At 45.8% G+C, this 22508-nt stretch overlaps 3 protein-coding genes across 9 annotated transcripts in view; all 3 read left to right on the top strand.

Moving 5' to 3' along the window:
• dlgap4a (discs, large (Drosophila) homolog-associated protein 4a) overlaps positions 1-7565 on the top strand; it is a 61240-nt gene extending 53675 nt beyond the window's left edge. For all 5 annotated transcript variants that reach the window (XM_037478456.2, XM_037478455.2, XM_037478454.2 and 2 more), the window contains 6 exons: positions 1658-2106; positions 2207-2304; positions 3116-3570; positions 4228-4319; positions 4704-4853; positions 5097-7565. In XM_037478456.2, the coding sequence (XP_037334353.2) occupies positions 1658-2106; positions 2207-2304; positions 3116-3570; positions 4228-4319; positions 4704-4853; positions 5097-5327 (1475 nt within the window). In that variant the 3' untranslated portion in view covers positions 5328-7565. The remainder of the gene's footprint in view (positions 1-1657; positions 2107-2206; positions 2305-3115; positions 3571-4227; positions 4320-4703; positions 4854-5096) is intronic.
• A 1661-nt stretch (positions 7566-9226) lies between these two features.
• Positions 9227-16653, top strand: LOC119222228 (6-phosphofructo-2-kinase/fructose-2,6-bisphosphatase 2-like). 3 transcript variants are annotated; one of them, XM_037478690.2, is made up of 16 exons: positions 9227-9333; positions 10090-10219; positions 11024-11149; positions 11477-11573; positions 11666-11732; positions 11818-11892; positions 11976-12032; positions 12139-12263; positions 12448-12655; positions 12996-13142; positions 13227-13331; positions 13486-13615; positions 14499-14561; positions 14643-14707; positions 15106-15282; positions 15602-16653. In XM_037478690.2, the coding sequence occupies exons 2-16, from the start codon at positions 10129-10131 to the stop codon at positions 15656-15658; spliced, it is 1590 nt and encodes a 529-aa protein (XP_037334587.2). In that variant the 5' UTR covers positions 9227-9333; positions 10090-10128; the 3' UTR covers positions 15659-16653. The 3 variants fall into 3 exon arrangements, with proteins under 3 accessions (XP_037334587.2, XP_062418740.1, XP_037334586.2); XM_062562756.1 differs by having other exon boundaries at positions 15103-15282; positions 15605-16653; XM_037478689.2 differs by having other exon boundaries at positions 15103-15282.
• Positions 16654-18508: 1855 nt separating this feature from the next.
• Positions 18509-22507, top strand: LOC119222229 (complement receptor type 2-like). Its single transcript, XM_037478692.2, has 10 exons — positions 18509-18596; positions 18688-18885; positions 19302-19401; positions 19491-19567; positions 20033-20482; positions 20579-20675; positions 21632-21705; positions 21807-21986; positions 22069-22245; positions 22329-22507. Exons 1-10 carry the CDS (start codon positions 18542-18544, stop codon positions 22355-22357), a joined length of 1437 nt encoding a protein of 478 aa, XP_037334589.2. The 5' UTR covers positions 18509-18541; the 3' UTR covers positions 22358-22507.
• Position 22508: the final 1 nt, after the last annotated feature.

The following is a 22508-nucleotide window of genomic DNA, read 5'->3' as shown; positions in this document are numbered from 1 at the left end:
TCTGTGAGTGAGGGGCATACTGTACCCTCATAGACAGAGACTCCGGGTGTAGCTGGTCACGATAATCAACTCTAGGAATGTCATGCATCCGTGCTATGAGTACTAGCAGAAGTGTCTCATTCTTGGGGAATAAATGCTCTATTGTTGGTTTGATAAGTTCTCTGAAACGAGGTCAGAGCTGCTCGCGACTCATGAATCGCACCGAGAGGCTTCCACAGCATGTTTGTGTACTGTGGTGGGATTTAATGAGGGCCTCACTGGGGCTGTGAGTCACTGGCTGATGATGGAAGGGCAGGCCCCTCACAACTACAGGGTGTTAGTCCGCTACTGACGTTGAAACCACAACTGTCGAGAATAAACACTAAATCTTTGCTATTCATCCAAAGCGGTGAGTCGTAACTTACTTTGATCCGCCCTCATGTATCTGAGAAAGTTATGGGTTTAATTGGATCGAAACACAACTGGGCAGATTTGTAAATAGCATCCACTCAACCGCCTCAACACCTCTTCAATTTCTGAAGAATTTCTTCCTGGTTTGGCATGGAGTGCTGAACGTAACGCTGCATCATGCACCACCGCCCTGCAATTGGACTGATGACAGGAGGAGCCAGCAGTTCTTTTCCTTGTCCCTGAGTCAGATTGTCTTTGGCCTCATTTCAGTTTCTGTAGAAATAATTTGTGAATCCACAGTTCTTTTTAAACTTGCATTTATTTGGTCCTGGATTCATGTTCCAAATGGATTTTTCTTTGCTCCACCAGAGTCAACAAGCACATGCGGATAGTGTACAGCAACCGGGTCACTCGGCCATTACAGCGAGTTGAGAGTAGAAGTGAATGAGGGACAGGGCGGCCTTGGAAAGCCAGTGAACCGAGCAAGGAAGGAAGAGGAATAAAACCCTTAATGGTTTTGTCAGGGTTACGTTCTAAAGGTGAAATAGATGGTACGGCCCTCAGCAGATTGGGTTCTTTGGAATGGACAATATGGTGTTTTTAAACCTCCATTTCCACCTCTCTAAGACTTTTTTTTTTATCGATTCATAACATCCACTTAGAGCTGCTCCCTGCAAATCGATGATTGTAATTATCGGGCCGAGAAGCCCCGTGGTCAATCTCATCTCGTCTGTCGATTTATTGCGCTTGTTTTTGTTTTGTGATTGTACATCAGCAGCATGGCTGGCTAGGAACCCTCATGAACCAAGTCTTCTAACAGGGAAACAGGAAATTATTAAGTTGGTTGAAACGGTGAGCACCAAGTTGCCTAAACTAGTTTTGAATCAGACGCTGGTTCCACCGCCTTCTCTGAAAGTTTTGCAGTTCATGCAACGGTTTTCTCTAAAAAGGATATAAACAGAGAGGTTTGTCTGGTCTAACAGTCCCCGAAGCAAAAGGACTGTGTGTAATGCAAAGGATGGAACACAACCACCACCAGCAGGTTGACAGGAAACACCCAGGTAGATTCAAGTCCAGTCTGATAGAGCCACCAATAAGGGCAAAGTGCAGGTTTGTTCTTGCAGATAAGCCATTTTTATGGTTTTGTGTTTGACTACTTAATGGCACAATTGGCCTATTTCTGCTTTTGCTTTCTCCCTGACGTGTGGAAGAGCTGGGTTTCTCATCCAATGCGCTCTCCTTTCTTTCACCGTCTTCTCCCCCGCAGTCAGCAATAGGAAGGCTCCTCCACCGGTCCCGCCCCGCATCACTTCCAAGCCCCTCATCTCCGTGACGGTGCAGAGCAGCACGGAGTCGGCCCAGGACGTGTACGCCGACCAGCAGGAGCGTGGCAGTGAGGCCAACAGCCAGTCAGGACGCAGCAACTCCTCGGACAGCCTCTGTAGCATCCGCACGGCCAGTCTGGCTAAGGGGAGCCGACCTCTACCGGTGCCGGTCCCTGCCACGACCCCTGGACCAGCTGCCGGCTCTGTCCATCCTGTCCCAGCCCCTCGAGACCTCCCCCATACCGCCGGCGCCACCACTACCACCACCACTGTCGCCACGACCACCACTTCCACGTCTACCCAGTCCCAAAATGACACCCTGAGCATTGGCTTCACACTAGATCCGGTCCCTGTTGCAACCAAGAGGAAACTGTCTTCAATCGGAATTCAGGTAAGAATTGTCTTCGTTTTATTTTGTTTAAATGTACAATTATATTGGGAGGAGACTGAAGCCAAATATTTGACTGGTTTTCTGATTGATTTTTGTCCAGGTGGATTGCCTTCTGCCAGTCCTAAGAGAGGAACCGCTACCCCTGACTGCACCTCTTAAGTTTCAGTCAATTGGCGTCCAGGTGGAGAACGGCAGGCCGTAAGTGCGCACACACCCACGGGATGTGAGCAGTCAATGATCTGGTTAAACTGGAATGCTGTGAAAACAGGAAATATTCAATATTAATGAGTAAATTAGTGTGTCCCAATCTGGCTCTTAATGGAATCATTATAAAAGAGCATTGCGTTAACGCGGCATCTTGAACTCGTTTCATTCTTGCTGGTGCTATGAATCAGTGTTGGGTAGTGTTTCTGTTCTGTCGCCATTTCCACGCTGTTCTTGTGATCATCAGTTGGTGGCGGTATTGCGCCGGTTAACATACAAATGTCCCGTTGGAACCTACACAAAAAATTTTGCCGCTTCACTTAAATCTTATGAGATACTTGTGGCTCAGCCCTCGACCTCCTGTCCGTCTGAAGGGAAAGTAGCTGAAGGGCCTTTCTCTCTTTGGTACGTGTTGTTGGTGAATCTGCTGTCAGGTTGAGCAGCAGGAAGTCGCGCAGCAGGGCTCTGATTGATGTCCTTTTGCTCTTGTTTTGACTCGTGAGCTAAAAATGTGGCGTCTAAACGTCTCCGGTGCACAGTAACTCCTCCCTAATGACGTTGTTTTGACTGCCTGCTTCCTTTTCCCTTATTCATTATCTGTGAAGCAGCAGCCCACTAAGGGTTTATGTTGTGTACCTGATTTTTTGCGAATTTCCTCCTGCTTACCTTTCTTATTTCTTTTTTTGCTCCTTTTGCCAATATATGACCATCAACTCACCCCAAACTGCTCCTGTGTGAGTTTGGCACATGACTCCATTCCTCGCGTTGACTTGTCGGAAGCTGATGTTTGCGCATGTCTCCGCAGTCTCAGCCGGGAAAGCAGCATGGCCTCCAGACAAAACACAGAGAGCGAGCCTCAGGAGCCGCAGGACGCCGCGCCTGCAGAAAACGACACCAACACCGCCGCCAACGGCACCAACGGCACCAACGGTCAACTCGCGAATGCCAACGCGCCCAACAGACAGGACAAAGCCATGGATCAGCAGCCCCTTAAACACACCCACGCCGCATCCAGGATATGCAGCCCGCCCCAGGGGACCCTGGACCCGGCTTTAGACCCGTCCTCGCTGCCGCCACCAGATCCCAGCCTGGAGAGCGGGAACTGCTGCCCACACGGAGATGCCGCTCGGCCCGGCCCAGCGGCTTGCCTCCGAGACGGCAACTGGTTCATGAAGCTGCTGCAGGCGGAAACGGGGCGCATGGAGGGCTGGTGTCAACAGATGGAGCAGGAGACCAAAGTGAACAAGCTGTCAGAGGAGGGTAAGTGATACCATTCAAAATAAAGTTGGCTGTTCTGCTCGTGTTCTCTCCACAGCCAATACCAGCGGCTCGACAAACAATACATTGTTTTCTGATCTAACTTGCGTTACCCCCCAAAAAAAGAGATTTCCGCTCACGGTAACGCTGCTCATTGGAGGGCGAGTCGTTTACAGAGAAACTGGGGAGTCATTTCACTTTTTTTCTCCCAGAATATCCCCTCAGGCCGATTCATCCCTGCAGTGTCTTAAATATGAATGAGTGAAGTGCCCACTAAATGTCGAGGCTCCATCAGATCAGCATTCCCTCTGCTCTCTGTGGACCTGAATTATGAATTGCCATTTGCATGCAAATATTACAGGCGTAAAAATGCTGAACAAAGACTCATTTGTTATCCTCCCTAATATTGCGTCAATATATTTCTGCTAAGACGATTGCAGTCACAGAATGCTAATTGGTAAATGCAGAGATATTTCAATACAGAACAATAGCGATAAACTCTACCTTGTTGGCTCCCTGTTATCTCTAGAAGCCGCTCTCTAAGCTTTCATCGCCTGTGTCTCAAGTTGGAGGTCAAAGTAGCTGCCTCTCTGCGCTCTGATTGTTCCAATGATCTCGCCGGATTTGGTTTGGTTGGTTTATCATAATCTTCTTTCGTAGTGTTGGGAACAATCCGCAGTGCAGTGGGCAGCGCTCAGCTCCTCATGACCAAGAAGTTTGAGCAGTTCCGAGGGCTCTGCAAGGAGAACTTGGTGAGTGGCTTTCTTCTGTATGTTTTTCTTTGCCTACTTTTGCCTACCCAATTTTTAATCACCTTTCTCTCTACCAACATTCATCTTCCCATTACATTTGGAGAGGGAATGATCTTTCGTGAAATGTGAAATCCTTCTGAATTTTGTCAGTTTCTCTGAGATCAATTTTGCTTCTCTTGTCTCACTTGTTCCGCTGTCCCTCCGCACCAGATTTTCTCTGTCACAGGTCCACTGGTGTTACAATTGAATTGTCTTTTGAGAGTGGACTGGCATCAAATGTGTTTCTCTTCATCGTGTGTGTGTGCTGTGATTCATGCTCTCTAGTGTGACTGAAGCCATTCATCTAACTAACTTGTCCACACTGTGTCGTTGTTCTCTCACTAGAACCTAAATGCCAACCCACGACCAACAGCGCAGGACCTGGCAGGATTCTGGGATCTGCTACAACTCTCCATAGAAGACATCAGCATGAAATTTGATGAGCTGTTCCAACTGAAGGCCAACAACTGGCAGCTCCCTGAGAAATCGGAGAAGGTGATGTTTGGGACCACGCAGTTTTCATATGGGTCTTTAGGGGAGACAAGTCAATCAAGTTTGTTTTTTAATTATTATTAGTCTAAAGCAAGCCTAAATAAGTATTTCCATCTAATTCCGACAAAATTAAGTGTGGCTTATGGCCATTTGAAGCTTCCGTGTTGTCTGTGAATGACTTGACTTGACAAATGCTTAATGGCTCACAAGTCCAGTTTTCAACTGTACCCGTGTTCCTTTTCTCAGGATGAAAACAAGCAGCTTCCATCATCTGTGCCAAAGAAGCAAACGAAGCCCAAGCCCAAGCTGTCGGCGGGGAAGGACAGGAGCGTGGACTCGGCTGTGGACAAACAGCGGCAAGAGGCCAGGAAGCGTTTGATGGCGGCAAAGCGCGCGGCGTCGGTGCGGCAGAACTCGGCCACGGAAAGCGCCGACAGCATCGAAATCTACGTCCCCGAGGCCCAGACCCGCCTCTGATGAGAGCGAGCCAGCGTTGGTTGTCGAGGGGGAAAGAAGATTTAAAAAAACAAAAAAAAACAAAAAAAAAACAGACTCCCTTCAGACATTCGTTGACGCAAAAACACACTCGCACACACAGATATGAGACTTACACGCAAATGTGCAACAGACTCACAGAAGCTGATTCCTCGCGATGACGGCAGAAACAATCCAGAGTAATGCAGACGACCACGGCTGCCATTGGACAGAAATATCCTTGACATTTGTTCAATACTATTGTTATTATAATAATAATAATTCTTATTATTATCTCCTAAAGTATATCTGGACTGTCTTATATGTGCAGGTATCTTGGATAAGGACTTTACCTTGTGAGCTGAAGAATCTTGGTATCCCAGAAGTTTACTCTCTCTTAAAAAAACTCCCCCTTCACCGCCGAGTCTCCCGGCAACTTGTGGCTGCCTGGTTCACGAGCTGAGCTACCATCCACACTCTCACAGACACACACACACACTCAGGACACACATGCAGGTGCACTCGCTGTCCAGAGTCTTCCTGTTCTCTATTCGTATTCGGCTGCCACTCGTTGGGTGTGGTGTGTGTACTCTTTACTAAGATGGTGTTGATGTACTCGGAGATTTGCAATGCAGAGAACCAGAGGAAGGCAGTAGCATATATATTATAAATATCACACTATTGCGATGTTCATTTTGTAAATGTTGTATACCAGATTATTTGTTAGAAAGAGGTCAGTGTTCAGTACCAAGGTAGTTTTTTATAGATCAAGTACATGTACTGTCATGATATATTAGCACTCGATGCAATCTTTCACTCCACCTCCCTCTCCTCTCCTTTTTCACAGAGGCACACTACAGTATGTGTCTGTGACTACCCATTGTTTAAAGTCTTACGGTCTTGTTTTTGTGAAGGGATGCGATGATGGACTGCCCCGCCAGTGAGCTCCAGAGGAATGTATGAAGTTGTATGTATTTACAGCTCATGTCGACTTGATCACTGCACTTTCCGTTCACCTCCGATCAAGTTTTGCTCACCTTCGTTTGCCTGATCATTCTGACTTTCACTGCATCACCGAGTGATGCAGGGGACCAAGACATTCACCACTTGAAATGGCATTCCCAATCAACCATACCACGTGTGATAGGGTGGGGGGGGGTTTACTCGCCACTTGAAAGGAAATGGAATAGCTTAGCAATAATAAAATCTTGCATTTGAGCAAAGCAGTAGGTACCCAGTCTTAAATTATTGAATTCAACTTTTCCAAAAAAGACTCTGAGCATGATGAAGGATGAATGTTACTTTCTTTTATTGACTGACTGCCCTTAAAATGATTGAAATCTCAGGTTGAACACAAACTCAACAGTAAAAACCACTATGGATGGATTATTTATTATATAACCACGGATTAACTGACTGAAAGCTTCAGTAGCCTAAATCCAGACCGCCTCAATGCTCCACTGTCAGGAAAATCGAAAATTGATGCAGTGTTGTACTAATACCGCTGCTACGATCTGCCTCCTCCCTCGCTGCCCTTCCAGCAGCTTCAGCTATCGCCCCTATTGGTTGAGAATTAACTGTGGTACCTTTTTTTTATTCTTTATTTTTATTTAAATTTGAATGTCACACCTAAACATGTCTCAATTACTGTAATTATAAGTAATGGTGCTGCGAGGGGCTTCTTACTGTGCCAAGACGGTAATGATCAACATTTCAGTGTCACTTGATAAAGCTTCTATTTAAAGCGATCTATGTTTTTAACAATTGACTCTGCTTATGAAGTCTGCCTGTTTTGTATGTACATTCTCGGCCAAGTTAGTCTGCATCAGCTCACTCCTCATGCGCTATGCCTGGCCTGCGTCTCAACTCTTTTTGAGCAAAGGACTGGAATAACTTTTGTGTTTCTGTCAAATTTGGAACGAGTGCCAAAGGGCTCACGAGTGGAACCGGGCATCGCGTACTCCTGCGGGTTGTGACTCACTAGTTGTTGATTTTTTTTTATTATTTTTTTTTTAAGAGCTGGCTCTCCCCCTACTGGTCAGTCCTCACGTGACACTCCAGACATCTTACCCCGCTCCATTTTAAATCTTTTAGTTAACGTCACACAAGACGTGATGTTGAACTGGGAATGCTGACACAACATCAAGTTGTTGATTTTCTTATTCACTTCTTTGTATTACATCAACAATGGACATGTGCATTTCATTGTCCAAAGAAACCATTAAACATCCCTTTGCTACATGTCCTGGTCATCATTCTTGCTGTTTTTATTCTTTAAAGCACTCATTCATGAATGGTAATATTGGCGCCTGGTTAATATTACACATAAATATATTGTTGCTGTGTGCTCTCTAAAAGCATGGCCTTCTTAGAAACATACAAAGATGATTGCCAATGAATTCTCTGCACTCCTTTAATGTGTCTTGCAAACAACTATTCTCTCAGTAAGGCATTCAGGGTATGTACTGTACGTAGGAGGTTATAACTGTGGCTCAATAATGGTGGATAGGCTTCTCCTTTTCATATCATTTTTCTAGCCGGATCCCTTTATTTTCCCACATACTGAACTTTAAGAGAGAACGACCTGTTCAGGGATCTCCAGACAGTTTGTTTACCTGTACTTCCTGAGTTCCAAAGGGCTACACAATGGACTAACGATGACCAGGAGTTGCAACTCTCGAGGCGGATTACGTGGATGTTCTACTCAGCCATGTGGATGAGGCAAAATTCTCTGGTTTAGTGATTTCTAGAATTTGTCCAGAGAAATCTTTGGGGTAAATCATGTTTGCTTGAGTCTCTCTCTCTCTCTCTCTCTCTCTCTCTCTCTCTCACTGAGATCCAGTGAGGAAGATTATCTTGTCCTGACAAACTTCATTTTACAAAACAAGCACATGCCTTACAGGCAAAGGGTTGTTTAAGTGTGGTGTATTAGTTAGACACTGAGGCTAGTTTCTTTTAAGAGAATAAAGAATTGTGATTGCAATGATCTACGTGGCATATTTTCTGTATCAAATCATTTGTAGAATTGAAGAATGCCACTTAATTTTAGAATGCATGTATGTTTTTCCTGGTATATGTTTGAACAAATTACCTCAATTCTATAAATTGTTGTTCTTGGATCTGGAGCACAACAATTGTGTCCAGAAAACCTCTCTTTACAATCCCAAAGCCGTGCTCAGTTGTTGTCATTGTTTTAAAACTTAAAAATAAAACAAGGGTCAGCAAAAAACTTTCATTTGGTCCACCTTCGTGAGTAGTCATACAGGTATGTGGACGCCGCTGTCCGAAATATACTTTTAGTTTTGTGAAGTTAGTCTTGATATCTTCATTTCAATTAAGTTAGATCGTACAGGTGGAGGATCTGAGAATGCGATCACTCAAGCAACGTCAAAAGGTTGTGGACCTAATATCGAAAGTATTGTCGACTATTATCTGCAATAATTAGTAAGGGTTGAATTATGTTTTTGCTTTAAGGCATTGGAAATAATAATCCAATAATAGGGATTTTTTTCTCTAAATGGTCCACAGAACTGCAAACTGCACAGATTGCTATTTTCATAGGATTGTTAATTACTTACAGCTCAGGAGATAAAGTGGGTCGGTTGATAAATCCCTTGGCCCTGCTGTCTCCCAAGTGTCCTTGATAAGACACTGAGTTTTGCAATCTCTTGCAAAATCGCCACTGGGATGGGTAAAATAACGTGTGCATGACGATTTTTGAAAATGGATCAATACTCCTCGTGCCAGTTTTGGTGCTCAAATTGTTTGTCTCATTCAAAATGACCATAGTATTCAAAGAGCGCTGTCTTTTGCACATTTTATTTTGCAAAAAAAACAAAAACAACCGGAAGCTGCGTTGGTGACTGCGCGGATGTCATCTGTGAACTTCCGGTAGGCAGCGGGGAGGAGGAGCTTAAACCAAGAAGTCGTCCGGTGACGGTGGAGGCCGAGTGACGGCTGCGTTGTATCGAAGTAGAACACGCAATTATTACTCGGCTGTACATGTGTGGTAAGTTTAAACCTTTAGATTATTTCGTCGCCGTTGTTCTGCAGCGTTTTTCGTTTTTATGTTTTGTATTTTTAAACCAACACTTCAGCGTGAGAGAGCAGAGGTGATGTCACCAGTTAGGTACAGTAGAAACCGCTCCACTGGACGTGACGTCACTTAACGTTACTTTAGTATTCTCATCTAACGTTATCGTAGCGTTAGCTTGTTCTACCAATTCATCATCATACTTCTGACAGCGTGAAGGACATCCTCTAACTCCCAAAACACCAAAGCCAGACAACACTTCCCACTTTAACGATTGTAATAATGTCAATAATTCACTTGACCTTCCACATCTATGATGTTGAACCAAACATCTGGGGTTTGGACAGACAACACAACACTTACATTTTAATATATAAGCTTGGGCTTTGGGGATATTATGATTTGCCCCCTAATTTCTGACATTGTAGGGATCAAATAGTTTTTCAAAATAATGTGAAGTTGTCTCAGCCTTTAATCCAGAGAGGTGTCACCAGCAAATTATTTCATACATAACAGTCTGGAAATTGGAAGAGGGTTAATGTTCTCGTTTATAGACCTATAAATAAACTACTGTAATAATAGACCAGGGGTTTGAGGTGCCCGTGAGCTCCCCGTGCGCCGGTTCCTCTGTCCACTGCCGCGGTGCGATCACCTGATTCCCCCGAACGTCAGCTGGCGTTTGTCCGTCGTCGGCCCGGTCGTCTCATAACCATAAAGTCCCGCCCCCAACAGAGAGATGCTGACCTCGCCTTAGCGGAGGTCACAGCGACCATGGCCGGCCGGCAGCAGAGAGCGGAGGCTGCTCCAGACGGCCCAGCGGAGGCCAAAAGGACGGAGGTCAGAGCCAGCGGGAAGAAGTGCTGTGAGTGCTCTGCGTTTATTACCCAGCTATAAACTTTATCCAGCGTGACGGTGAACTTTTATTCACATCTCAACAGAGGGAACAAGGCCCCAGCAGGCACTGAGTGTTAAGTGTCAACTTTGACGCAGCTTCAGACATTATTAGTGTGTATACGGCGTGTGGGTGTATTTGTAAAGGCAAGTACTGCATCACATGGTGTTCCCTGAGAAGCATTCTGCAAGGACCAAAGACGAACTTCAGACTAAGCTGGTAAAAATGTAACTTAGCTCGTCTTCATGTTAACTTAGACATATTTATATGTATGTATGAAGTATGTCTGAAGTTAGGCCTAGAGGTCTCGTCTCGCCACGTTCTTTTGGTAGGTTTGTTTTCCCCGAGTGTCTGTTGTGGACACGAAAAGTTAACAGAGAAAAGAAAATCAGTTCGAGGTATTTTCCATTTCATATTCCAGTTAACAAGGATCCACTGGATCACTAAACCGTGTTGCTTAGCAGCTGGACTTTGGGAAACATTAACCAGCAGCAGAGAGACGACAATGGAATGACGGAAATGTTAAACTAAGTGGGCAGGTGAACACGCTGAGGGTGACATTGTATTATACACACACAGGACGTGTGTGTGTGTGTGTGTGTATGATACACAGACGGGCCACATTATTGTTATAAACAGGACATTTCACGGTCAAGGTTCAAGGTCAAGTTGAGGGCAATTGTTGAACAGTTTGTCAGGTTGATTTAGGTCATAAAATATCTAACTCACATGTGTGTGTGTGTGTGTGTGTTTGTGTGTGTTTGCCATCTACAGCTTGGGCCTCCTATATGACCAATTCTCCCACTGTAATAGTGATGATTGGTCTGCCTGCTCGAGGGAAAACCTACATGTCCAAGAAGCTGACGCGCTACCTGAACTGGATCGGAGTGCCGACTAAGGGTCAGTATTATGTACAGATTTTTTAGACTACTTTCCCTTATCCCTTAAGTTATTTTACAAACCGTTTCTGAAAGAAACCTGTTGCTGCTAGACTTTCCTGTCTTAATGTGGTCTTAAATCTTGTGCTCAGGGCGATGCTTTGTTCTTTCGTGGCTACTTGTCAGTCATCGCTTTCAGCTGGCTCCGTTATGGGATGTTTTCACATAAATGGAATGCAGGAGAACTGGTTTGTCTCACTGGGTTCACTTTAAATCAAGTCATCGTTTAAACTGCCTCTACATCTCTCTCTCCCCCCCCCCCCCCCCCTCTCTCTCTCTCTCTCGGCAGTGTTTAACCTCGGAGTTTACAGGCGAGAGGCAGTGCAGTCGTACAAGTCCTACGACTTCTTCCGACATGACAACAAAGAAGCCATGCAGATCAGAAAGTGAGTTAGAAAGCCTCCCTGTGCGTAGATTCAAAACCCTTCCTGTATTCTTCCCGCCTCTCTCGATGAACTGACTGATTGTGTGTGCACAGACACTGCGCTATGGTGGCGCTGCAGGATGTCAAGGCCTATCTGAATGAGGAGGGAGGTCAGATCGCCGTAAGGACACCACACAGTGCGCAGTGCGTCCTCGGTTAATGGACACGGTTGTGATTTGATTCAAGTGTCTTGTGTGGTTTGTCAGGTTTTTGACGCCACCAACACCACCAGAGAGAGGAGGGAGCTCATCCTTAACTTTGCCAAGGATAATTCATACAAGGTCAGGGTTCCATTCACGACTCCCATCATTTGAGGTCGGTTCGTCTTCACGTCCCTTTCTAATGGTTCTCTCCTCGTTGTTAGGTGTTTTTTGTTGAATCCCTCTGCGACGATCCCGACGTCATCGCCACAAATATCCTGGTAAATGATGCTCTGATGCTTTTTACATGAGTTTCAAACACAGTTGTATCACTCGTTGGACGCCGTGGTGAATCATCATCTCTACACATCTCGCTCTGTCCCAAAGGACGTGAAGGTGTCCAGTCCAGATTACCCCGAGAGGGACAGAGAAAGTGTCATGGAGGATTTTCTAAAGCGGATAGAATGCTATAAAGTCACCTACAAGCCGTTGGATCCGGATGAACACGACAAGTAAGAAAGCTTCTAGTTGCACGTCCTTTTAAAAAGAATTGTCATTATATGTGTATTGAAATGAATAAAGTGTCTGAGCTCAAAATAGAACCACATCATTGCTAATGACGCGTTGTTGATATGCCCTTTGCTTGAGTCACTCTTAAGCGTCTTCGGTCTCTGTCGTCCTCTCGCGGACACACAGGAGCCGCTCCTTCATCCAGGTCATCAACGTCGGCCGCCGGTTCTTGGTCAACAAGGTGCAGGACTACATCCAAAGTAAAATCGTGTACTACCTCATGAACATCCACGTGCACTCCCACTCCATCTTCCTGTGTCGCCACGGGGAGAGCCAGTACAACGTGGAGGGACGCATCGGGGGGGACTCTGAGCTGTCGGAGCGAGGGAGACAGGTGCTCCAGCCATTCCTCTCACTCCCTACGTTTTTACATGTGAAGCAGCTTGAAGTAGCTAGCTGTTTCCCTCTGTTTCCAGTCTTTGTGCTAAGCCAAGATAACGGCTTTGTATTTAATGGACAGATATCTTGTCAAATAACTAATAAGCGTTTGTACAAACATGTCAAGCTAATCCTTCAATAGAACAGAACAACTAGAGAAGCTTTCAACAGTTCTAACATCAGTAACGTGAGAAAACAGATGAAACCTGCTATAACCAAACTGCACATTTAATGGTCCATCACAGGAAGAGTTCTGTGACCAAGATGAGCGTCTCTGTCCCGTTTCCTCTGCACAGTTCTCGTCGGCGCTGAAGGGTTTTGTTCAGGAGCACCATCTGTCGGACCTGAAGGTTTGGACCAGCCAGCTGAGGCGAACCATCCAGACGGCAGAGGAGCTGGGAGTTCCCTACGAGCAGTGGAAGATCCTGAATGAGATCGATGCTGTGCGTCCTCCGTTTGGATAAAATAATAGTCTGGCGTTGGCGTTGAGCGCGTGTTAGTTTGATTTTCCTACTTTTTGGTTTCAGGGAGTGTGCGAAGAAATGTCCTATGAAGTCATTGAGGAGACATACCCGGAGGAGTACGCCATGAGGAGCCAGGACAAGTACCATTACCGCTACCCGGGAGGAGAGGTAGAAGATCTTCTTCCCCTTTGTCTTTCTTTAACATCAGTGTCTGTTAAGGTTCCCCTGAAAGAGCCTCATTTAATAAAATGTTGTTTACAGTATACATGCTTTTTGATGAATAGAACCCGCGATGAAGCTTGTATGTACCGTTTGGCTGTAGTCCTACCAGGACCTGGTCCAGCGGCTGGAGCCGGTCATCATGGAGCTGGAGCGACAGGGCAACGTGCTGGTCATCTGTCATCAGGCCGTCATGCGCTGTTTGCTCGCCTATTTCCTGGACAAGAGTGCAGGTGAGATGCAGAAACCGACCTATGGCGCGGGCCGAGCCTCAGCGTGTTTACAGGAAACTGGGCCTTAAACACAACAACACGTGGTTGTATTTGCGACCTTCAGATCTGTCGAGCTCTGTGGATCTGAGTAGCGAGAGCCAAATAAAAGGAAACTAAATCCGTTAAAGAACTGCACGAGACTCCTCTGAAGCAGATGCAACAGCAACTACTAGATCTCAGGGTTGTTACTATGAAAAGATCATGAAAATGTGGCGCCTGACAGTGTGTTGCTTTAGAACACCACAAGAGGGCGCCAAAGTCAGGATTGCAAATGTAAACGTGATTATAACAAAATTAATAGACTTTGAAAAATAAAAATACGGGCATTATTGGCCCTAGAAATAAAAACGGAAAGGATGGATTCTCCACATATTCACCAAAGAGAAAGCAGATTTTTTTCCGTTTCTCAAGTGATCCACAACTTAGACGCATTGAGACTGGATAACAGTCTTGTTTGACTGGTTTATAAACAGCATTTGGCCGTAGTTTTGTAGTTAACAGTTAAAGTTGATAGTTAACAGGCATTTGGTTGTTCATAATAATTGTACTTGCACGTATTTGAACGTGTGGAGTGAGCAAATCGGGCAATCTAAATAACAAGCAGGCGGTTAGAATGGAAAGCGCTGCACAACCCAATCCACAATTAGGCCTGGGTTTGGTCCCTCAGCACAGGAAGTGGCTGCCGAACCTCCAGCACAGTCCGATGACTGCAGGAAACAAACAGTGCGAGGGCGAGTCTGACCGCCATCGCCCCCAGTGCCCCCCCCCCTTCAGTGTGGAACATGTCGCACTGCAGTGACCGGACAGGAATAGAGTCTCATGGTTTCATTTGTTGTTGGCACAGATGATCTCCCCTACTTGAAGTGTCCCCTGCACAAGGTCCTCAAGCTCACCCCCGTGGCTTACGGTGAGTCACGTCACCGGCCTCAACAAGAGCCCAGCGTCCTCCTCCGTTGGGTCGTGACCTTTTCTCTTCTCCCTCTTCCAGGTTGTAAAGTGGACTTGTTTGACCTGAAGGTCGAGGCCGTCAACACTCACAGGAACAGGCCATTGGTGAGCTGGTGGACTTTTTTCAAATGAAGTTCTGTCATAAACTTTGCTGGGACATTTACGTGAAGTCGTCAGTCCAGATGTGGGTGCAGCCGGTACTAAATCATGACTGGACAAACCAAACAGGGCTTTATTAAAGAGAGAAAACCAAACCACTCGACTGCGAGGAGTCTTTTCCTTAAAAGTTCTTTCATCATATATTTAGAACGTGGATCATGAATCTCTTTTAAAAGCAGATTTTGGTTGCTTCAGGCTGGCTCGTTGCTCCTCTTGAAATAAAATAACTCCAATAAAGATAACGACACAGACCAAAATGACACAAAGCTCTCTGTATTCATGGAGGATTCTTCTTGGCTCTCTAACGGTCACTAACCGCCCCCCCGCCCCCCTCCACCCAGCAGAACGCCGCGCCGCCGCCGTTCATCCGGCGGAACAGCTTCACGCCGCTGTCCAGCCAGGACCAGATCAAGAGGCCTCGCCTGTACAGCGTGGGCAACCCTCCGAGCGCTCGCATGTCCCAGGCGCCTACTTTACCCAGCATGCAGTTCTCCGAGGCGTCCGAGATGCTGCAAAGCGAGGTCAGTGCTGCTGGATGTGATTCATGATTTTAAATAGAAATAGTAGCAAATGAAAGAACATCATTTTTTTGGTGTTTTGAACATTGAAATGTGTTATTCCAAAGATCAGTTGCATCATGTTTCTCATTATAAAGTAAAGGCCGCTCTTAAATATTTCATATGTCTCAAAAAAGGGCGGAAAGTTCGAGTCTAACTCTGGCTGGTGACCTCAGATATGTTTCAGCCGTAATTCCTTTGGCGCCAGTCAAAACAAACGCCTCCGTGCTCTGCTGTGTGTTTTTCTCTCACTGCCGCTCCCTCCCCGACTCTCTCTGTCCAGCAGGACTCTGTGAACGGTGTCAGCGCCGCAGACGCGGGCGACCGCGTCCGCAGTTAAAGGAGCCGCAGAAAGAACATCTGTGACCCCCCCCCCCTCAAACATCCCACCCCGGCTTCCCTCCACATGAATGTATCACCAGCACTGAAGGCCAGTGGTGAAATGCTCCCCCCGTTACAAGCCACTGTGTCTGCATAACCATATTTATGTTACTCCAGCTTGTTGCATAGGTTACGTGTGTGAGTATGCACTTAAACATATAACTCCATTAGAGCCGTCCATTAGTTGCTGGTACACTCCACACAGCGTAGACATGTCCCTCTGTATTAGACAGAGTAACATCATACGAGAGTGCCTATCTCAAAGGAAGCCGTGCACAGGCCTTTTTCCCTCATGTTCTTTCTTTAAGTTACCTATTCAACATTCCCAGGTGGTTCCTCGGCGATCTGACAAGATATTTATTTTAAAGTGTGATTCAAAGCTTATGAAGCTTGCTTTAGGCCGATAAGGGCTGTAAAGAAATCATGAAATGTTTCGTCTATCCGATTTCGTCTAAAAATGGAAGCAGCTCAGTGATTATTTGGTCTGTGACAATTACTACTGTTGTTCCCTTGTCCCCTTGTTCCCTCTGATCTCCCCCCGTTTCCTCTGTTGTTCCCTTGTCCCCTCTGTTCTCTGTTGTTCCCTCCTCTTTTTTTTCCTTGCACCCAAAAATAACCGCTTTATTATATCGAGCTGTCTCCTGTGTTAATGTCAACCTGATGACATTTGACTCTCATGAAACTGATGCAATTATTTTCCACACAAAGTGCTCCTGAATTTTAATGCATTTGAAACCTTAGATGCTAAAATCAATCAATCATATTCTCCTGATGCAAAATATACTGTATTTAAATTACTAGCTTCATAGTAACAACATGGATACGATCTATTCTAAAAGTGCCTTTATTTAAAGGACTACAAGGCTGTGATAATAGGATTGAATGTCTTAAAAGAGCTTTATTAGTCATTTCACACTGTAAAGGTTTCCTTGAATAAAGTTAATTTTAACGCAGTATTTACATGTACTTCTGTTTATTTAGACCCCAAAAAGGTCTTGTGCTTTGGTGGAGGAGTGCGCATGTGATCCTGCTGGAAGTTGCGTTTCTCCAGCTCAATGTCCCCAAAAAAAATGACATCAGCAGAGCTCAAAGAACATCAGGAGTTATCAGTGTTAAATGTATACACCTTCTCAATACAAATCCAGATGTTTGAATGACATGATGATGGTTTATGGTCAAATGAGGTTTCCAAAACGTTACCTGAAGTAACGCACCAAAACAATGATGCAATGACCCGATTTACCAAAAAACGTATCGATCCATCGTCGTCATACATGATCACAAACAGACCCCATGTGTAGCATGTGTTGTCCCTGCTGTGCTGGCTGAAAATGACGTAACAAGCTTTGAATGAAAGAGATTTACCTTTGATGAGCTGCCGGGCGAGTCGTCGGGGGGAAGAAGGGAGGGAACCGTCCAATCAGCTGCATTTCGGAGAGTTTTAATCTGCCTGAAATTATCCTTGAATGTGTGGATTCAGATGAACAGAATGTCCACGCTGATTAAAGATAGCAAACCGAAAAATAGATCAAGGTCAAAAACCAAAGAGAACACGAGAGTGAATACGAAATAAACAAAACAAATGTGATCAAACAAAGGATGGAAGAAGCAGAGAAACGTACCAAAGGAAGCCTCGAATTTAACCTTCAGGCCATGAAGGTTTGACATTTAGTTTTAATATTTTTGTGTCCAAATCTTTCCACGTGTCGGAGGGCTGTGATGAGAGGTCACGTCCAATCACCTGCTGAAACACGCCGCCACTCCTCTCACGAACTCTACTTTCACGATTTCCATCGTGTTCGCGCTGCACTTCCCTTCGAGAGAAACGATTCCCGCACATCCTACGACTCCTGCGTGATGCTGCGCAACGTTTGTCTCGTTTCCGGCGTCGTGACTCAGAACCCTGCTGGCTGGGCTCCTAATTCCAAATAACCAGAGAGGGAGAGGCCTGTAAGCCTTAAACCTGTCACGTCCCAATCAGCTAATGAGCAAAGACACAGTTTAAAATACCTGCGGCTAGGAACTTTATTTGAAAGTGTGATTCAAAGCTTGTAAAAGCTTGTGGAAGACACGGGCTGTAAAAAATAATGACATGTTTTGTCTCGCCTGGTAAAAAAAATGGAGGCAGATTATGTGATTATTTTTGGTCTGTGACAATTACTCGGTTGTTCCCCTCTCTTTTTGGGGGGCAATCTCCCTTGAGTTCAGTGGCGAAACTTTGACTTTTAAAGAAAAAACAGCTAATGGGCAAAGACAATTACAGTTCAAAATAAATTTGTTTTTTTAGTTGAGGGTTCATTCAACTGTTTTATCGTTTACAGCGACTGTGGTTTGAAGTGATGTTGACTTGCATCGTTTGACATTCCATTTAGTGCCTTGACTGATTAAAATTAGTTTTACAAAATATCTGAAATAACTCAATCGGAAGCGACATTAATACATATTTTGTCCATTTATTAGTAAAAGTGAAATGCGGATGGCATCCGATTGGCATTTTGTTCCCTCAATGTCTCCAAAAAAAATGTCTTTCCCATCTGTAACGACTCTAAATGTTGTTTTTTCTATTGTCTGTTTCTATTTTTTCCATCTACGTCTAACTTGTACTGAATTCATCCTGGAAAACCTGTTACCCCGCATGGCTAACCTGCTTGTTGGGTTGCACCATTTGGAAACGCAAGACGTTTGTTGGGAGGGTATTGATTGTTGGGATGACCTCACATGACGTGAGTCCACGTGACGTCAGTCAGGGGGGAGGGGCCTACGGGTGCGCTCTCCCTTATAAATTGGCATTTGTTCTGGGATTTGTTCATCAAATTGCTCACCGCACCCGACGGACAAAGACATGAGGGACGTCGCGGGGAACTTTCTGCTTTTATCGTTTGCCTTACTCGCTTCCGGTAAGTCAAAGCAAACAATAATATTAACTAAATATTATCTATATTAACTTAACATTTTGTTCTGGCCTTGCACCAAAAAACAAAAACGTAGGTCAAGTCCCAGAGGACTGCTCGGCCCCGCCGGAGTATCCTCACACGCGACTACTGAAGAAGTTCACTGGCACGCGCAGGTTCTCCAGCGGGGACAAGGTGCACTACGGCTGCCCGGAGGACTCCGCTCCGTCCGGGGGGAGCAGAGCCGTGTGGTGCCACGCTGGGAAATGGACCAAGCTCACCCTGAAGTGCGAAAGTGAGTCAAATAAAGGGATAATAGAATACAATGATGTGAGAGAGATATCCTCAAGGTGATGCTCTTTTAAATTGATTTCCAAGTGAGCGCTCGGTAGCCGGGCGACCCCTAGCGGCCGTGGAGGGAACATTAGAGACAACCTCTATTGTGATAACCAATAAAACACTTTTATAATAAATACCTGAATGCCTAACAAGGTTGGTCGTTTTGTTTAAAATGCACGATCTTACCTTAAAGAGTATTCTAGTTCAAAGCAGAAGTTTGTTGACCTATTAAACTATGAAAGACGAAGCTTTAAAAATCCTACTACTGACCGCCATTTACTTTTCCTTTACAGTCTTTAAGTGTGTGGTATAATGGGAATCATTTCCCATCAAGTGGAAACTTATCTGTATTTGCTTTTGTTTAATAAACAGGGATATCATGTGGCAACGCCGGGGAGCTTCCTAACGGAGAGTTCCAGTACGAGGGGGACACGTTCGTCGGGGAGAAGGTTTATGCCGTCTGCAAAGAGGGGTGAGCTGAGGGCCGAGGGCCGAGGGACACCTTAAAGACCCTTAGAAGGAGACTCCGAGTTTGTGATGAGTTGATCTCCGTGTTGACAGATACACTTTGAAAGGATTCAACAACTACATGACCTGCAAGGCGTCGGGCTGGACCGGTGAATTCCCGTCCTGTGTAGGTGAGCAACTGCCCCCCCCCCCCCCCTTATTCCCTCCACACACTGCCCCCCCTGTTCCATCCACACACTGCGGTCGCTGCGCCTTAAGAGGGGATCTAAGGTGGTGATGTAACTGCTGCCACAATGTGACGCATGTTCAACATGTTAATCCCTTAAGGCACTTGTAGGTCAAACGTCTCCTAAATTCACTAAAGGTTGGTGAGATAATGCCTCGTTTGCTCCCATTTCATAACTTTTATTTGTATTTCTGATTGGTTGAGTGATAAAAGACACTTCACTTAAGTTAAACAGGTTTTCCACTATGCCAATAACGCTGTGACAATAACTTGTATATTGTAGTATGAAGGCATTTTTATGGATTTTATATCTTCTTCAGAGTTTAATAAATGTTCCTCCAAGCACCGCTGGAATATGAGTCAGACTCTAGTCATTTTTCTTGGTAAAAAAAAATGGCAATCTCCTCAGAGGGAGAGACCACCTGCCCCCCCCCTGCCGTGACCCACTCCGTGAACCGTACCGGGGGAGAGGTCCCCGCGCACCGGGCCGGAGACCAGGTGACCGTCTCGTGCGCTCAGGGTTTCCAGCTGGACGGAGCTCCGCGCATCACCTGTGGACCCGGTGGCCTGTGGCGGCCTGCGCCCCCCCGCTGCCTGTCCCTACCCGACGAAAGCCCGCCCCCCGCCGACGGCGGGCCCCCCCCTCCTCCTCCTCCCCCCGCAGCAGGGCGATGCGGCGTCCCGGTCACCGGCCGCCACTCCAACGCCGACCTCGCCGACAGGTTCTTCGGGACCGAGTCCTTCGCCCCCGGGGACAGAGTCCACTACGTGTGCGACGTGGGGCACGTTCGCGCGGGCGGCAGCAGGTACCGCACGTGCGTGGAGGGGAAGTGGACCCCACTGCTGCTCCGGTGTGAACGTGAGGGCGTTTGAAATGTGATCTTTAGTTCAGAGCGTTTCGCGCTACACCGGCGCGTCTAAAGGTGACGCGACTTCCTTCCATCCCGCTCCACAGGAAAGCCGTGCGGCTCCGCGGGAGAGATCCCGAACGGCCAGTTCGTGTATTCAGGAGTGACGTTTGGGGACAAGGCCACGGCGGTGTGCGATGGGGGGTGAGTGGACTCTTGAACCTCAGACTCGGTCCCCACACATTTTTCTCATTGTGCCGTACCTACTTTTGTTCAACATGCAATACAACTCTATGTACCACGACATGACAAAACGTATTTAACGCATTGACTTCCACACCTTCACAGGCTTTAATTAAGTTTTTACATCATGGATTTGATAGACATGCTACGTACTAGATTATACTTTTTTTATTGTCGTAATGAAGGAGCAATGCTGGAAAGGACACACGATTTCAATGGTAAATGTCCTCGCTTGTCATAAAGTATTCATCATGATGGCGTCAAGAGATGGCTGCAGTTGTCAAGTGTCACCTGGTGATGTCGGGAATGTAAACTCAGTTGAGGTATGGTCCGTAAATGACTGAGGCGCAATGGGGCTTATGCAGGCGGGGGTTGAATCCGAGGGAGCTAACTTTTTATCTTATAGGCTGCTCCTCACAATCCTGGGACACCGTCAGAGACACGTGGACAAATAACCACCAAAACCACACCTGTAGTCTTGTTTTTTTTTAAATGCATGAATACATTTTGCCCATTTTGCCCATTTTTACTATTTTCTTTTTGCTACTATACTGCCACCTTCATGACATTCAAAACTATGACATTTTTTTTTACCATGTAATACTATTTCCTTTTAATTTGACTCTTTAGTTCATACTTGTTTGGCTACGACCCAATTTTAGCCAGGCTAGATGCACAAGTCCTGAGTCAAGGCTTCCCAAAGATCTTAAACTCCGGAGCGGGAATATGTAGAAGGAAGATAAACGGCTCTGGGATAAAACTAAATGGTGGTAATCGACCTTGGACGTAGACATCTTTGGCACCACAAGATCATAAACATCCCGCTATCATCGCGCCCTGAACACGCACTGTTCATATGATTGTGTGATTCTTTTCAATTAAAAGGTTTTGCACTCTCTTATTTTCTTTTGATTCAGCTATCGTCTCGTAGGACAGGCAACCAGAAACTGCATGAGTGGCGGCTGGGACGGACGCGTTCCTGTCTGCGAAGGTGTGATCTGGCATCTTTTCTTATTATTTTTTTTTGGTTTATTGTGCTTTCCAAGTTTTCCTTCCTCCTCAGCTGTGCCGACTCTTGTGTACCTCTTCCAGCTGTTGTCTGTGCGGAGCCTCCAGAAGAGACCAACGCGGTATCGCCGGGCCCTCGGGAGTCTGGTTACACGTACAGGACTGTGATTCCCTATCATTGTCCTGTGGGATCGCTGATCGGAAAAAGGAACATTTGGTGCACCGAGGACGGGACGTGGAGTGATCCTCCTCCTCAATGCAGAGGTTCTGCTGAAAAACTCTTCATTAAAATGTTTCAAATGTTTCACAAAACTTTTAAAAATATATTTGTTTTTTTCTTACTCAGAAATAACGTGTCCGGATCCAAATGTGCCTCATGCCTACTGGAGGGGACGTCAATACAAGCTGTTCCAGGACCGGGACACCGTGCTGATCCATTGTTACCCCGGCTACACACAGACCGGGCCCAGAGCCGTTACCTGTGGTGCTGAAGGATGGTCACCTGGCCTCCCTAAATGCACACGTAAGTACTCCATTGTTTGGTTGCGCGCAGGTACATATTCTTAAGTTTCATGACACTTTGTGATTATCACATTTTTATTTCAGGGAGTCTCTTCAACCGGAGGAGATCATGACTTAAAAAGTTGATGCTACATCCTTCCGTCCAACAGCAGGGGGATTGAAAACATTGTTTAAGCTTTGTCTTCTAATATAGTCCATAAGACCCCAAACCGCAATATTTTTGTACACTCCTCATAGAGACATTAAAATCTATTTAAAATGAAG

The sequence above is a fragment of the Pungitius pungitius genome, chromosome 1, assembly GCF_949316345.1.
Source record: "Pungitius pungitius chromosome 1, fPunPun2.1, whole genome shotgun sequence".
NCBI lineage: Eukaryota > Metazoa > Chordata > Actinopteri > Perciformes > Gasterosteidae > Pungitius > Pungitius pungitius.
Note: the sequence above shows the minus strand (reverse complement) of the source record. Positions and strands in the feature narration are given on the sequence as shown.